This window comes from Ceratotherium simum, chromosome 28 (genome assembly GCF_057802395.1).
Source record: "Ceratotherium simum simum isolate JZ-2026a chromosome 28, ASM5780239v1, whole genome shotgun sequence".
NCBI classification, from domain to species: Eukaryota; Metazoa; Chordata; class Mammalia; order Perissodactyla; family Rhinocerotidae; genus Ceratotherium; species Ceratotherium simum.
The window spans coordinates 30,772,939-30,789,553 of record NC_141927.1 but is presented as its reverse complement, the minus strand read 5'-3'; the positions used below and the strand labels follow the sequence as shown (position 1 = coordinate 30,789,553).

Here is a 16,615-nt window from a genome sequence, read left to right as displayed (position 1 = left end):
TTAAAACCTTATATAAAAGGGAAATAAAGACAGAAATTTGCATCCCAAAACAGAGATGTAATATTCTCTTTAAGCGTGTGTGGGACATTTACTAAAATTGGCCACATATGAAGCCATAAAGGAAGTTTCAACAAATTTCACAGAACTGACATATTTAAAATTAATTCATACTGATTGCAGAAAATTTGGGAAGTGTAGACAGTTTAAAGCACAAGATAAAACTTATCTGTAATCCCACTCTGGCTAGAGTTTATCTCTCTTTTTTTTGTAATAGTAAAATTTACAGTATATTCCTTTTGCATCCTGTGTAATTTGCAGATAATGATCCTGGTGTATTTCCGCTATAGGAGCACCAGTCTCCCTGGAGTTTATTTTCATTACAAAGTCAGGCTAATGGAAAAGATATCTGCTCCTTGCGATAATGTGTGATTCTTAGAAGAAAATTAATATTCACAGTGGTAAGATGTGTTCGCCCCTGGGTAAATCAGAGGAAAGTGGCCTGGGAATGCATGGGTAGAGAGGCATAGAAGAAAGGTATTAGCGATGAAGCAAAAACCAGATTCTCACTCTGCTCAAAGGACCTTCCTCCCCAGTTCAGAGCCCACTAGAGCCCAGGCAGGAGAAATCCATTAACACCTGGTGGATGCCTGAAAGGATAGGAACACAAATCGCAAGCAGGAACCTGGGGCAGAGGAGGTGCTAAGTAGGGGCCGAGGAAGAAGCCAAAGGACTGAGAGGACGGAGATGTAGAAGAAAAAGTCAGTGTCAACACTGGGCACCCTCAAAGCACTGGAGTCTTCCTCTGCCCCGTTTCCCCTCTCCACATTCCCATGCTAAATAGAGTCACAACTGTCAGTCCTCTGCTGCTTGAACCTTGATGTGAAAGCGCTGTTTAAACCTGCATCCGAGTTCAGGGTGGACCAGCCCAAGAGAGACGGGCGTGGCAGCACTCAGGGGGCAGTTGGAAGGAAACAAGGCTCTGCTCTCTCTGCTTCAGTCTCTGTAGGGGAAAGGATTACAGAGCAGCAGGAGACACTCGACAATGAGAGGCCGCTTCACCCAACCACCAGCAGCACACACGTCACAGATCCTGCGACGCCCCCTAAGGGACAAGGAGGGGAGGGGGCTTGAGAATGCCTTCCTCCTGATTCTTGTGAGAAATGTATGCAATCGCTGCTAAATGCCTGGCACACAGTAGGGCTTGATACATTTTAACTATTACTATTATTTTTCTTTAAATACACGTACTACAGTGGTTTGAGACACAGGCTTTGGTTTAAAACAGTTTTAGGTTTAAATTCATGCTCAAATAACACTTATTAGCTATTTGGCCACTGCAGAGTGGATTTACCACCACTCTAAGCCTTTAAACCTCAACTATCAAATGAAGTTAATAATACCTACTTTATGGGATTAAATTAGCTAATATACGTAAAGCGCTTAGCACAGTGCCCAGCCCATAGATAATGGTAGCAGTTAGAATTCCATTTAATACATATTTGTTGGTATTTCTCAGGGTTTTTTCCCTCTCTATTCTTACTGAACTTCTTCTCGCTCTCTCTGTATTTAATTATTTTGGAGGGCAGAGGGCAATTCTTTTGAGACCATTTGGAAATCTCTTCCTATCTTTCAGTCGCCTCATTTTTCCATCTCTGTCCTGTTCATTCTAGTGTAGTGTATCCATCATGACTTCTAGTATTGGGAACAGAGATTTAAACAAATGTAGAAACATGTGAAGTAAAATATAGTTCATAGATCCTTTGATAGACGTCTATATGAGCACAAAGAAGGAAATGGACAAATAAGAGGATCCAGAAAGGCTTTATAGATGAAGTGACCCTTCGGCCTTGTCTTGAAGTATGAAAGTTTGGAATCAGAGAGCCCTGGGTTTGGGCCCATGCTCTGCCACTCACTAGCTGTGGGTGAGTTAACTAATCTGGCCAAGTGTCAGTCTCCTCATGTAGTCAACAGGAGAATAATACCACCTAAAAGGTGGGTGGGATTAAATGAGCTGATAAATGTGAAAGCCCAAGGAATTGACAGATAATAAACTATCAATACTGCTGTTTCTCTTCCCTTCCTCCCCTTTCCTGTCCAACCTTCTCCCTGCTAACTCTTTCCTCCATTCTCCCTCCTCCTCTCCATCCTTGGTTTAGTTTGGTGTCACCTGGAAACATAATAAACCTCCTAGTTACAAAGAAAAGTACAAAGCCGCTTGAGTGGTAGGTTGAGCCCTGGAAGTGGTCCTGATGAAGATGTTATCCATGGACAGTTTCTATGGTTACCCATAAACATCTGCCCACATTGATCATTGTATGCTTTACAGCATATTTTCCCAGCTTTTTGAGAAAAGTGCAAGGCAGGGTTGAAACACAAGTCTTGCTAAAGATCGAGATCAAGTTCATCTACATCTTCTCAACCTACCAATCCTTAAGACTCTGTCACTTAAAATGAGGTTACTGTGATATGTGCTTTTTCACAATTCGATTTGTGGCAATTTTTTACCTGGGTTTTCCTGGCTCTACAAATTAAAATTTCAAATTTCCCAGGTCAATTCTTTGTTTTAAATTACGAGGATTCCATTTTGTCATATAACTAGTATACCAAGAAGGCACAGGGAAAATGGGAAGGAACTGTTTGCTTCTCTACAGAGGAAAAGGCTAGGAGGAGGGAAATTCATTTTCGAGGGTGGCCTGTGATGGACCCTCCTCTATAGCACAGAACTGACCTGGGGATTGGGTCACTTTGGCCTGTACTTTCTCTGACCCAGAGAGCAAAGCCTCATCTGCCACCCCTGTGGGAATGTAGTCAATCCTGATTTCAGCTACAGTTGATCCCATCTTCTCATCCTAAGCGATGTCCAACCTTATCTATTTCCTGCCTTCCTCTCGCGAGACAGCTCTCCTGGTGTCCGTGTCCCCTGATTCTCAACATCATCTGATAACATTCACTATGGCCCCCACCTCCCCCATCACAGGAGCTGGACACTGGGGAAGGCAACACAGTCTTTGCCTTCAAAGTGTTTACAGTCTGGGAGCTGACAATGCACTGCCAGTAAGAAGCAGGGAAGCTAACAGGCAAAGAGGTATGGATGTGAACTTCTTCAGAAGTTCAGGGAAAGTGGAGTTCACTATGAGCTGAGCTGGTGGAAATGGCTTCCTGATAGAAGTCCATTGTGCCTTCTCCATTGTGTGGGGGGCACTCGTTTAGAAAGCGTTAAGGACGTAAACTTCCTGCCAGGGTTGAAGCTCAGCTCTGGTGATAACTAGTGTGTGTCCTGGGCAAACTACTTAGCCTCTGTGGGCCTCAGTCTCCTCCAAAAACCAGGATAATAATAATGCTCCCTACCTCATAGACTTGTGGTGAGGATAAAATGAGTTAAGATATGTGAAACAGGTGGTATATAGTAAATACTAATAAAGGTTACCGACTATTGTTATTTACGACATGGTGTTCTTGAGGACGAGAAATATACAAGTATACATAATCGTGTCTATGTGATTAATTAACGTTGTCTGGGGAGGAGCGTGTGTGTTTAAGACACTATCTAGGACGACTTGTATAATGCCATCTTTAGGCAAAATGCCTCGTTATTGGCGCAGCTCGGGAACACACATCCACACGAGCCTGCACGAGGCGGGGCTGCTCGGGCTGCGCGGTGTGTCTGGTCTGTGAACACCGCCGGCTCGGAGCGCGGCGGGCCGGCCCACGCTGCGTGTCCACCCGGACCCCAGGGTGTGAGACTGTGTCCCTGTGTGTCATCGACTGATGTGAGCCCTGCTTCGACGTGCGTGTCATGGCTTAAAAATAGATGCTAATCCGTCAGCGGGTCTGGCGGGGGCAGCACAGCGCGGCGGCGGCGGGAGAGTCATGGCCGTGGGGCTGCCGGCGCCCGCGAGCCGCCTCCGGGACTGAGACCCCACCGCGCTCAGGTAGAGGGGCTGCGGCGGGTGGTCGCCTTCCCGGCCGGGGGGAGGCGCGCAGATCGCGGCTGTGGGGAGCGCGGGCACGGGGGCCGGGGCCTGCGAGCCGAGCCAGCTGCGCTCTCCCGGGCTCCCTCCCTCCACGCTCAGCGCCAGGCTGTCTGCGTTGGCAAGGGCTGGGGCGACAGCCATGAACCTGTTACAACCGCGACAGCAGCCGGAGGGAGGGGCGCCGCGGACCCGGGCCCCGAGAGCTGGCGGATGGGCTTGGAGAATGCCGAGGGGTGTATCCCGGGACAGAATGGGGCTTCTCCACCCCGAGGAGAAAGACTGTCCCACGGAGCTCCTTCCTACACCTGGCCTCCTTCCTGCTTCCCTTTACCATTCAGCGTCACCCAGGCAGCAGAAGCTGTTTCCAGAAAAGGTTGTTTTGGAATAAAGTGATGGGGTTTAGGCCTAAAGAGAGAGGAAGATGATGATGACGGTGATATAATGATTGATGATGATGGTGATATAATGATGATGATGATGGTGATGATGATGATGATGATGATAAGCATAATGATGATGATGGCTGTGGTGCTATATTTCTTTGCTCCTTCTGACCCAGCCATCGAAAAAATATTTCTCCCTAAACCCTCTAAGATCCAGTCTCCCTTCACCAGTGCTGATCCTAACACCCCTGCTTCTTGAGCCCTGAAAGTGCTTGGTCTCTTTCCTGGCGGAAAGAGAGAGCTGGGCCCTGGCTGAGAGTGTGGGATGGGGCCCAGAGTATGGGCAGGACAAAGATGGCCTCTCACTGCTGGACTTTCGGCTGAGGTCTCTGGGGCACAAGACTGGGAAGGGAGTGGGAGGGGGACTCTTTGGCCAGCCCACCTTCTCAGACGTGCAGAACCATAGCCTGAGAGGAGGGGGAGGAGGAGGGCTCTTGTTCCAGCAGCCTCTCTGCATGAGGGTCCCAGGGCAAGTCTCAAAGGCTGACCCTTCCCGGCTCTGCAGCTCAATGTATGGTCCCACTTTCAGAAGGACCAGCTGTCCACAGAGAGTCAGAGGCACTCCTGCTAAGCCCCTCATTGCCGACCCCATGTGCTTCATAGGGTCACTTGATTCCAAAAGCAGGACAGGTGGTGATTCCAGCCTCCGAGCCCCTGGGCCTGGCAAGAGCCCTCATCCTTTCCTTTCCTCTCCCCTCTCCAGCGCCCCACCCTCTGCCTCTCCCACACATACACCTAGACACAATACTCCAGCCCTGCCTCGACTCAGAAATTCTCACAGTAGAGATGAGGTTTAATCAATCATTTCTTTATGCGATCGAAGGAGGTGGTTTGCCTGTTGTGTGCCTACATTGGCATCTTCTTTCATTAGCTCATGCATTCAGCAAGTATTTTTCAAAAACTTACACTTCCTCTTTATTGCTATTCCCCACTCACCCCATCCCCAACACACACTTCCCACAGCAGGCTTATCTCTGAGGCTGTGATGGGGCAGGAATGGGTTAAGGCAGCCCATCTCTCTTGCACGAAGGAAGTAGGCTTGGCATGGGTCATGGCCCCAGCTGGGTAGTCTTCCTGCTGATTCTCTCTTGATGGGTCCAAAGCCACCCCCACCCCCATCCCAGCTCCCTAGCCTCTCTGCCTGTCGCCCCAGGCAGATGAGACCCAGATTCAGGCTGGCAAGAGCTCCAGCAGTGGGCACTGCCACCCAAACATCAAATGTTTGTGTTTGTGTTTATGCATGTGTGTTGGGAGTGGGGGTGGGGTGGTGGAGCACAAACCCAGCAGCTGGGCTGCTCCCTGTCCCTGTAAACAAGGACATGTGACTCTCCCACCTCCTTGCGTGGCAGAGCCAAAGAGCAGGGAGAAAGGAGCTGCCGCAGCTGAAGAAGATAATCCTGGAGGCCCCGCCAGGGCCAGACTTACCTTCCCTCCCTTGAGAATCTTCTCCCCGGGGCGCAGCCCAGTTGGCCGGCAGGGAAGCAGCTGCTGTGGACTCACTCAGGTGTGTCTCACATCCCTTCCTCTTCCAGCAACAGCTACCTGGAGACTGACCCACCAGCCCCACAGCCACCCCTGCAGCTGCCGCGGTTTCTGCCTCCTCTAAGATGTGCCCTGGTAACTGGCTCTGGGCTTCCATGACTTTTATGGCTCGCTTCTCCCGGAGTAGCTCAAGGTCTCCTGTCCGCACTAGAGGGGCCCTGGAGCAGATGCCAACCGTTCAGCATCCCTTTCTCAATGTCTTTGAGTTGGAGAGGCTCCTCTACACAGGCAAGACAGCCTGTAACCACGCTGATGAGGTCTGGCCGGGCCTCTATCTCGGAGACCAGTATGTACCTGGCAGACTGGGACCATGGCTGAGTGTGTGTGTGTGCGTGCACATGTGTGTGTGTGCGTGCAAGAGGAAAAGAAAAGGGTGGAAGAGAGGCATTGCATTGTGTTGTTGGTTCCAGGTTGGGGGGGGGGGAGGGGGCTTGGGCAGAGAATAGAGGCTGGAAGGTTTAGGGGAGTTTGGGCAGGATTATTGATATACCCACCTCTTGACAGACAGACTCTGTTCAAGTAATAATATCATTCATTTAGCAAGTATTTATTATTGAGTGCCAATGCTATGTACCAGACATAAGAGATGACTTCTCTGACCTTCCATCTATCGTGCTATGGCTCAGAAAAAAGGCAGTTATTGGGAGCCAGGAACAGTGAGTAGTCAGCTGAAGGGTTGACCAAGCAAAGCCGCAGTGTATGCAGAGGTTCCACAAGAAGGGGGCTGTGGAGAGAAGAGCATCAAAGGAAGAATGGTCCCCACTTCTCTCGCTCAAGGATTTTATAGTATAAAAGGAGTTTTTCACATGCATTTTCTCTCTTAATCTTCACAACAGCCTTGTGAGGTAGGTACTACTACCCCCAGGTTACAGATGAGGAAACTGAAGCTCAGAGAAGTTGTGACTGGCCCAAGGTCACACGGGTCGTAAGTAGCAGAGCCAAGACTTGGAGGTTCAAGTTCAGTGCTCTTCCTGCTTGAGGAATTTGCAGTGGACAGGGCGTTTGCCCTGAGATACGACCATGTTGCCTGAGAGGGGTCTACCACTGAGCTGAGGGGTGTGGGCCATGTGAACACCTGAGGGTGACATCATGAAACAGGGTAAATGTGAGCATGGAATACCCGGCAAAACACAAGAAGCTTCTGGTTGTCCAAGAGAGTATAAAATACCGGGAGAGTTAGGTGTGGGAGCAAGTGTCAGAATCGTATCTTCTCAAGGTTAGCGGGGACGTTAAATGTGAGTGGGTCACCTGATGTCCACATTCCCACTGCTGCATCCATACCTGCACGTTGACCTCCTCTCTCTGCTGCAATACCCCAGGGACAGGAAATAACTCTCTCCGAAGACTCTCCAGTCTTTCTTCAGCTAGATTCCACTGTTAGAATGTACTTCCTTACACAAAGTACAGATCCAGCAAGTTCTTCCTACAGATCAAGTAAAATTCCACTGCCTCGGAGCACTCGTTCAATATTTTATTATGGCTATTGTCCACCCACCCCCTTAGTCTTCTCTTCTCCAGGTAAAACCTCCCCAGTACTCTCCACCCTTGCTCAAGGACAAGACTCCAGGTCATTGCCCATCTTGGTTCCTCCCTTCTGGGTCGTCAGTAAGGAAAGCGGAGGCCTGGAGCTGATGACGTTAGCTAGGCAGTGGACAGGGTAGGGAAAAGGGCTTCTTCCTCCACAGCCTAGCTGCCCCACTCTCCCTCTAACCTCTACTCAATGCAGGGACATAGCTAACAACAGCCGTGAACTCCGTCGCCTGGGCATCACCCACGTCCTCAATGCCTCACACAGCAGGTGGCGAGGCACGCCCGAGGCCTACCAGGGGCTGGGCATCCGCTACCTGGGTGTCGAGGCCCACGACTCGCCAGCCTTTGACATGAGCATCCACTTCCAGACGGCTGCTGACTTCATCCACCGGGCGCTGAGCCAGCCGGGAGGTAGGAGGGAAAGCAAGAAGGAGGGAAGGACCGATGGATGTTGAGTTAGGGAACAGCCCAAGGGCTCAAGAATGGAGAGAGAGAGAGAGATTTTAACAACATGACAAAATGCTCAGGAAAGAAAAATACTCTCTCGGGCCAGCCCCGTGGCTTAGCGGTTAAGTGCGTGCGCTCCGCTACTGGAGGCCCGGGTTCGGATCCCGGGCGCGCACCGGCGCATCGCTTCTCCAGCCATGCTGAGGCCGCGTCCCACATAGAGCAACTAGAAGGATGTGCAGCTATGACATACAACTATCTACTGGGGCTTTGGGGGGAAAAAATAAATAAATAAAATCTTTAAAAAAAAAAAAAACAGAAAAGACAAATACTCTCTCAACCACTTTTTAAAGGCAATACATAAAAAGACGGGAAGAAAATAATCCAAAATGTTAAGAGAGTGGCAATTTGCACCTGGGTGGTGAGATTATAGGTGACGTATTTTTCAATTTTTTGCTTCTTTACATATTTCTTTACTTTCCAGTTATTTCTACCTTAAGTATGTCTTGCTTTAGTGATGAGAAAAATATATGTATATGTAAATAAAAAATATGTTAAACACCACCCCAAAAAATGGTTGATAGAAACAGCAAGATAGAAGCGTGGGGGAGATGCGGAAGGGCCGGGTTAGACACAGGGTGTTTTCCATCCATGCACTCAGCAAATGTCCACTGAGTCCCTGCTCTGTGCGAAGCTCGGTTTTACATTATTGGTGAGTCTCTACCTTTGAGCCCTTTAGGGGTTTATGGGCACTGAGCTGCTGCCTGTTCTCCATCTCATTCATCCATTTGCTGGGATCTGCATTCTTACCCACCTCGTCTGCACCCCCTTCTGTCTCCATGCACTCTGCTCACCTGTCTTCCTCCTCACCTGTCCAAGTAGCCCTCTCCCTAGCCTCCTCCAACCCATCACAAACAGTCCCCCAGCTGTCCCTTGTGTCTGTCCTCACAGGGAAGATCCTGGTGCACTGTGCCGTGGGAGTGAGCCGATCTGCCACCCTGGTTCTGGCCTACCTCATGCTGTACCACCGCCTCACCCTTGTAGAGGCCATCAAGAAGGTCAAGGACCACCGAGGCATCATCCCCAACCGGGGCTTCCTGAGGCAGCTCCTGGCCCTGGACCGCAGGCTGCGGCAGGGTCTGGAGGCATGAGGGGAGGGGAGGGAGGTCAGGCCAGGTGTGTGGGCCCTGGCTCCCAGCTGGAGAGGGGAGGCCCAGGTGGCAGGTAGCAGGAAGCCCAGATAACCCTCCTCTCCTGTAAGCAGGAGAGCGAGAGGGCTGGGACGAGGCCCCAGGCCACTGTTGCTATTTCTCGGGAGGGCATGGGGAGTGAGGTTGGGCAGGGTGGTGGGTGCCCAGGAGGGAACCGCCCAGGGAAGGGAGCTATAGGTCAGAGTGGTCCCAGGATTCAGACACCACTGGATTCCAGCCAGGGTGCTCCAGGATTCACAGTCCCCTCCCCTCTTTGTGCTCCAGCGTTCCCCTCTCTCTTATCAAAACAAAAGCGCCGCCTCTGTCCTGTGCCTGTGCAGGGAGTCAGGGATGCGGCCAGCATGAATGTGATGGTGTAGATTTGTGTGGAGACAGTAGTGTAGAGACAGACGGTGAAGAGATGGTGTGGAAGCTGTGAAACCAGAGACAGAAACCTACAGACTTGTTACTCCAAGCACGGGAAGAGGAGGTGTGGGAGGGTTGGCAGTGTGCCTGTGGGTGCTGGTCGTGGCCAAAAACTGTAGAGGTGCATGACTAGGAGATGATCACTCGCTTGCTAGATCCAAGTTTCAAGGAAAAATAAAGATGGTGAACACGAAGGTGTCTCTTGACGTCATTGACAGCTCGAATGAGTTCCCCACCTCTCTCCTGAGAAGCCCAGCCTTGCTGGGGGTAGCAACAGGTCCTGACTCCCTCATACTGGTCATAAGCCCCCACTAACCTTTAAGTCTCCCCCAGTGCTTATGGGGAGTTTTTTCCCAAGTCCAATTTCACACTCCCTCTGCAAGCGAAATCTTGAACTGTTTTTTCCAGCTATGTCCACACAGGGGCAGCAGAGGACCGAAAACTTGAGGTTTGCAACCACTTTTGAGTAGCAGCTCAGAGGGCACACCCTCCATTTCCCAAGCTTAAAATGGCTCTGTTCACAAGCTCAGAGGTGTAAGAAATATAACTTTATTTTCAAAACGTCAACCTGATTTCTCTATCAAGTCCCCATTCTGGTGGGATAGCAGAATATTCTCTTAAATCAATTCCAGCCCTAAATCCTACAATCAGGGGGTTAGGTTTAGCCTGGTGCCAAGGAATTGGAGGGGAGGGAAGGAGAAGGGATGTAATTGCTTCCTCTTCTAATCTTTCCAGGTTTACCTCAAAGAAGTGTAACATAATCTTCTTAGTAAACTTAGTCAAAAATTAGACTCAACGACCAGAGTCAATAGTATGGTCTCTCTGTTACCCCAACCACCAAACTGCCAGCCACCACATCCCTGCTTTTAAACAAGCTGTGTTCCCAGAACAGAATATCTGCCTGAGTGGGAGAAGGGGATGGGATGGAAGAGGAAGTGAAAAGGAAAGGGGAAAAAAATCACTTACTATATCTAAAGTGTAGATTGTACCCCAAAGTACGGAAACTCAGAATCTCCAGCGGGAAGTTACCTTCTTAGATGATCCATGTCCACTCTCCAACAAGACGTAAATAAATCACCTTTTCAGTATCTTTGACGATAGTCATCAAGCGTTTGCTTGGACACCTTTGATGGGAGGGAACCACTATATAACTCCTGCACCATTTTACCAACTCTAAATATTGGAAAGCTCCAATGTCACACATGCATCATGCAATCGTGTTACAGTGGTAGTGAAATGAGGCTGAAAGCTCTGGCAGCCTAGGGTCCCAGGCCTGGCTGTAGCACACAGCAATCAGGGCATGTGGGCAAGTCGCTTTGCCACGTCCCCACCTAGTTACATACAGTAGTTCTATCTACATCCATGGGGTTAATTAGATATGAGATATAAAGCTCTGAGCACAGTCAGTATTTAATAAGTGTTCTTTCTCTGCTCCATCTCTTGTGACAGCCCTTCCACGATCTGAAGCCAGCTCTCCTGGCTCTCCTGTGTCCTCCCACTTTCAGCTTGATGGCTCTGACTGTTTCCAAGAGTCTGCATTTGTCCTGTTCCAAGTTTCCTCCCCAGCCTTGCCAATATTGGCAGCTCTTTCTCATTGTGGCAACCAGAACTGGTCTCAAGGCTTCCGGCTAGACCTATAAGATGGAAGGCTAGCAAGATCTATTGACTGCGGTCTCCAATTTTGGTTACTGTTGAGGGACAAATTTATCTAAGGAATAGAGTGAGGCCTTCATTAGGAATGTTGATTCTAATTAAAATGCACTGATTCTCTGTGCAAACCATGGGTGAGAGGACTTAAGTATAACTAAAAAAATAAAATAAAATAAACAACTCAAGTTCTTAGAGGGACTGACTGTAGCTATGATCTGACCAGTACAGAATACAGTAGAACTGTCACCTCCTGTTTTCTGGTCTAGAAAGTGCATTATTTCTAATGTCAACTACAGCCACAACCATATTTGCACAGTCTGAATGTGCCTAAGCTACATCCCCTAGACTTCTTTCAAGCTGAATAATTCGAGAATTTAATTCTAACTTCTAGTAGAGAGTTACAGCTACTAAAGTATATTTGACCAAAGAACAGGCTTCCAGATTATCCTCACAGAGCTGATTATGTATTTTTATTATTTAACAGTCATATTATGGCTATGCCAGGCACTCTGCTCTCTTTACAGATATGAACTCACTTAATCCTCATCAAAACCCCACACAATAGGCGGAATTGTCATTGCTTAGGAATAGGACAACTGAGGTGAAGTAATTTTCCCAAGGACACAAAACAGTGGAAGAGCTGGGATTCGAACCCAGTGCTCTGGCTCCAGCATCTGTGTATGTAACCATCATACTGCTATGCCTTAGCTCCCTCTGACTCCACCATTCGAGGTTGTAAATGTGTGTGTGTGTGTGTGTTGGGGACCTAGATGGTTCAAGGGAGAGAAGAGGGGGCCACAGCCTGGTCATCGCACAGAGAGAGTCAGTCCTATCCACCAAGAGGGCTGAGAGTGACGCCTGTCACAGGCGGGTCTCGCTCTCACCTGCCAAAACCAAGGTTAAAAGTCCAGTCTCCCGCATTTTGCTCTTGGGCAGTTGACTGTTGGAACGCAAGCAAAGGACTTGAAAATGAAGAGGAATAAATGTGCTCTCGTTAAATGTATCCGGTGCTTCCAGCCGGCTGAGCCTCGGCCCTGGGGAGCTGCAACCCAAGTCAGTCTTGTCATCCCGCCCTGCTCCTGCCCTTCACCGCCTCCAGCCGGGGCTCTGTGATGTCAACTCAAACCTTTGTGGCAGGGCCCGGAGTCTTGCCGCCTCTGGGGAGAGGGAGGAATGTTTGCCCAGGCCTTCACCCCTGTAACTAATGCCAGCTGAGGGGTTCCACAGGGAGAGGCAGCTGAGAGAAAACCACCGCCTCTGAGCCCCAAGGTGGCAGATGGGGCTGGAACGGGAGAGGCGGCTGAGAATTCTGCTGGCTAGAGAGGGCTCGGCGTGGCTGCACCCAGGGGCACGCGCTCGAAAGACCCCTTAAAGAAAAGGCAGCCTGAAGAGAGCGAGAGTGGGCCAGGTTGTAAGGAAAGATAGACCCTGTTTATCATAGGTTGTGTCCTCAGAGCTTTTTTTGAGGAAGGAGGAGGAGCAAAAGATCCAAAAGTTTAGGGAAGAGCCCTGTTCACACCCTAATTTCTGGAAGCTATGCATATGCTGCCTCAGGTGGCAAAAGAGTTATCTGCAGATGGGATTAAAACTGCAGCCTTAAAATGGGAGATGACACTGGATTATCCTTGGGCCCAATCACGTGACTCCTAAAAGCAAAGAAGCTTTTCAAACTGTGGTGAGAGATTTGATGAGGACTGGCCCCCAAGGCTTTGAAGACAAGGGAGGGGGCCGTGAACTAAGGAATGTGGCCGCCTCTAGAAGCTGGAAAAGGCAGGAAAATGGATTCTTCCCTAGAAACTCCAGGAAGAAACGCAGCCCTGCTGACTGGGCTTCTTTTCAGCCCAATGAGAACTATGTTAGACTTCTGATCTACAAAACTGTAAAATAATAAATTTTCAGTGTTTAAGCCATTAAGTTTGTGGTGATTTGTTACAACAGCAATAGGAAACTAATACAAGCCCCTGGACTCACCAGGAAGACCTCTCCTCGACAACATCCAGCCACTGGTTATGAATGCCAGGACTAATCTCTAACACGGTTTTAAAAATTGAAAACTGGTGACACACAGTACAGGGAGGAGGATTCATCTGTCAAGGGCTTTACATTGGGATAGCAAACAGGCAGCCTGGGAGCAAAACCCTTAGCAGAGGGTGTTCTGTTTTCATGCAGTGTTTCAATAACTGGGAAACATTACACAAAATTTGGATTTCTGGTTTCTCTTAAAAAGTTGAAAGGGGGACCGGCCCAGTGGTGTAGCGGTTAAGTTCCATGTGCTCTGGTCCACTTCGGAGGCCCAGGTTCAAGGGTTCAGATCCCAGGTGCAGACCTACACCACTCGTCAGCCATGCTGTGGCTGCGACCCACATGAAAAATAGAGGAAGACGGACACAGATGTTAGCTCAGGGCTAATCTGCCTCAAGCAAAAAGAGGAGGATTGGCAACAGATGTTAGCTCAAGGCGACTCTTCCCCAGCAAAAAAAACCAAAAAGTTGAAAGGGACAGTGAGCCCACATTTGCACGTGACAACAGTCTGAGCAGGGGCTACCCCACTTAGACAAGGTAGCGCCTGCTCTCTAGTTCATAATAACCTATCGCTATTTTCTTACACTGGACCTGCTTCACTCCTTAAATCATTTACCTACAAGCCCTGGGATAAATCAACCCCCCACCACTGTATCCTAATATCTTACCCAGGAGTTTAAGATATTCCTCATCCTAAGATGCCCAGAGTCGTAAGAAGTCCACCTTCCCTCATCTTCTCCCAATCCTCACCCCACCCCCATTCTTGGAATGTTCTGTTTGTGGGCGGTGGTCGCGGGCCTTCAAAATGGCCTGGGATTGTTCCCCTGATTTGGCAGACACATAAGCCCTCTGCCAAATTCCTGTTCAGCATCGGCCGGCCTGGGAGAAGGTGGCAGGCACACTCTCTCAGGAAGGAACTTTGGAAGCCAGTGGAAAGAGGCCCAGCCCTGTTCTCAGGAAGCAGGAGGGGAATTTTTTTTTTTTTAACAAACAAAATACGTTTTCTTTTTTATTTTTTTTACTGCGAAATTTTTGTTGTACATTATTGTTTATCAGTCACCATGTAAGTGCATCCCTCCACCCCTTGTGCCCACCCCCTACCCCCTTAGCCCCTGGTAACCACCAAACAGTTCTGTTTGTGCGTGTGTTGGTTTATCTTCCACATATGAGTGAAATCATGCCCTATTTGTCTTTCTCTTTCTGGTTTATTTCACTTAACATAATACCCTCCAGGTCCATCCATGTTGTTGCAAATGGGATGATTTTGTCTTTCTTTATGGCTGAGTAGTATTCCATTGTATAGATATACCACATCTTCTTTATCCAATCATCAGTTGAGGGACACTTGGGTTGCTTCCATGTCTTGGCTATAGTGAATAATGCTGTGATGAACATAGGGGTGCCTAAGCCTCTTTGGATTGTTGATTTCAGGTTCGTTGGGTAGATACCCAGTAGTGGGATAGCTGAATCATAAGGTATTTCTATTTTTAATTTTCTGAGGAATCTCCATACTGTTTTCCACAGAGGCTCCACCAGTTTGCATTCCCACCAGCAGTGGATTAGGGTTCCCATTTCTCCACAGCCTCTCCAGCATTTGTTGCTTTTTGTCTTGGTGATTATAGCCATTCTAACGGGTGTAAGGTGATATCTTAGTGTGGTTTTGATTTGCATTTCCCTGATGACTAGTGATGTTGAGCATCTTTTCATGTGCCTATTGGCCATCTGTATATCTTCTTTGGAGAAGTGTCTGTTCATTTCCTCTGCCCATTTTTTGATTGGGTTGTTTGTTTTTTTGTTATTCAGTTGTGTGAGTTCTTTATATATTATGGAGATTAATCCCTTGTCAGATATACGGTTTGCAAATATTTTTCCCCAGCTGGTGGGTTCCCTATTCATTTTGATCCTGGTTTCATTTGGCTTGTAGAAGCTCTTTAATCTGATGAAGTCGCACTTGTTTATTTTTTCTTTTGTTTCCCTTGTCTGAGTAGACATGGAATTCAAGAAGATCCCTTTATGGCTGATGGCTAGTAGTGTACTACCTATATTTTCTTCCAGGACTTTTATAGTTTCAGGTCTCACCTTCAGGTCTTTGATCCATTTTGAGTTAATTTTTGTGTATGGCAATAGAAGATGGTCTACTTTCATTCTTTTGCAAGTGGCTGTCCAGTTTTCCCAGCACCATTTATTGAAGAGACTTTCCTTTCTCCACTGTATGTCCTCAGCTCCTTTGTCAAAGATTAACTGTCCATAGATATGAGGTTCTTTCAATTCTGTTCCATTGATCTGTGTGTCTGTTTTTGTACCAGTGCCATGCTGTTTTAATTACTATGGCTTTGTAGTATGTTTTGAAGTCAGGGAGTGTGATGCCTTCAGCCTTGTTCTTCTTTTTCAGGATTTCTTTAGCTAGATGGGGTCTTTTGTTGCCCCATATGAATGCTAGTATTCTTTGTTCCATTTCTGTGAAGAATGACGTTGGGATTCTGATTGGGATTGCATTGAATCTGTAGATTGCTTTAGGTAGTATGGACATTTTAACAATGTTTATTCTTCCAATCCAAGTGCATGGAATATTTTTCCATTTCTTTATGTCATCATTGATTTCACTCAATAATGTCTTATAGTTTTCATTGTATAGGTCTTTCGCTTCCTTAGTTAAATTTACTCCTAGATACTTTATTCTTTTTGCTGCAACTATAAATGGGATTGTCCTCTTGAGTTCTCTTTCTGTTATTTCGTTGTTGGTATATAGAAATGCAACTGATTTCTATAAGTTGATTTTGTACCTTGCCACTTGGCTGTAGTCGTTGATTATTTCTAATAGTTTTCCAGTGGATTCTTTAGGGTTTTCTATGTATAAGATCATGTCACCTGCAAACAGCAAGAGTTTCACTTCTTCGTTGCCTATTTGGATTCCTTTTATTCCTTTTTCTTGCCTAATTGCTCTGGCCAGAAGCTCCAGTACTGTGTCGAATAAGAGTGGCAAGAGTGGGCAGCCTTGTCTTGTCCCTGTTTTCAGATGGATGGCTTTCAGTTTTTCCCCATTGAGTATGATGTTGGCTGTGTGTTTATCATATATGGCCTTTATTATGTTAAGGAACTTTCCTTCTGTACCCATTTTGTTGAGAGTTTTTATCATAAATGGATGTTGGATCTTGTCAAAAGCCTTCTCTGCATCTATTGAGATGATCATATGGTTTTTATTCCTCATTTTGTTAATAGGAGGGGAATGTTTATCAGTGCAAGAGCCAGCTTCTGATGGTCTGCAGACTCACAGAAAGGAACTCCTTCCCCCTAGGCAACTTTCCCTGAGGCAGTTTGTATTTGTGAGAATTCTGAGATTTGTTTGGGTAGGGAAAAATCAGAGGGGAGAGGCGTCTCCTCCCTGGTTCCT

The 16,615-nt window shown here is 47.8% G+C and overlaps 1 protein-coding gene across 1 annotated transcript; it reads left to right on the top strand.

The window, feature by feature from the left end:
• The first annotated feature begins 3,787 nt into the window (after nt 1–3,787).
• Nucleotides 3,788–9,779, top strand: DUSP26 (dual specificity phosphatase 26). The gene is made up of 4 exons (XM_087418496.1): nt 3,788–3,932; nt 5,950–6,245; nt 7,686–7,900; nt 8,888–9,779. The coding sequence occupies exons 2-4, from the start codon at nt 6,025–6,027 to the stop codon at nt 9,085–9,087; spliced, it is 636 nt and encodes a 211-aa protein (XP_087274622.1). The 5' UTR covers nt 3,788–3,932; nt 5,950–6,024; the 3' UTR covers nt 9,088–9,779.
• The last annotated feature ends 6,836 nt before the right edge of the window (nt 9,780–16,615 follow it).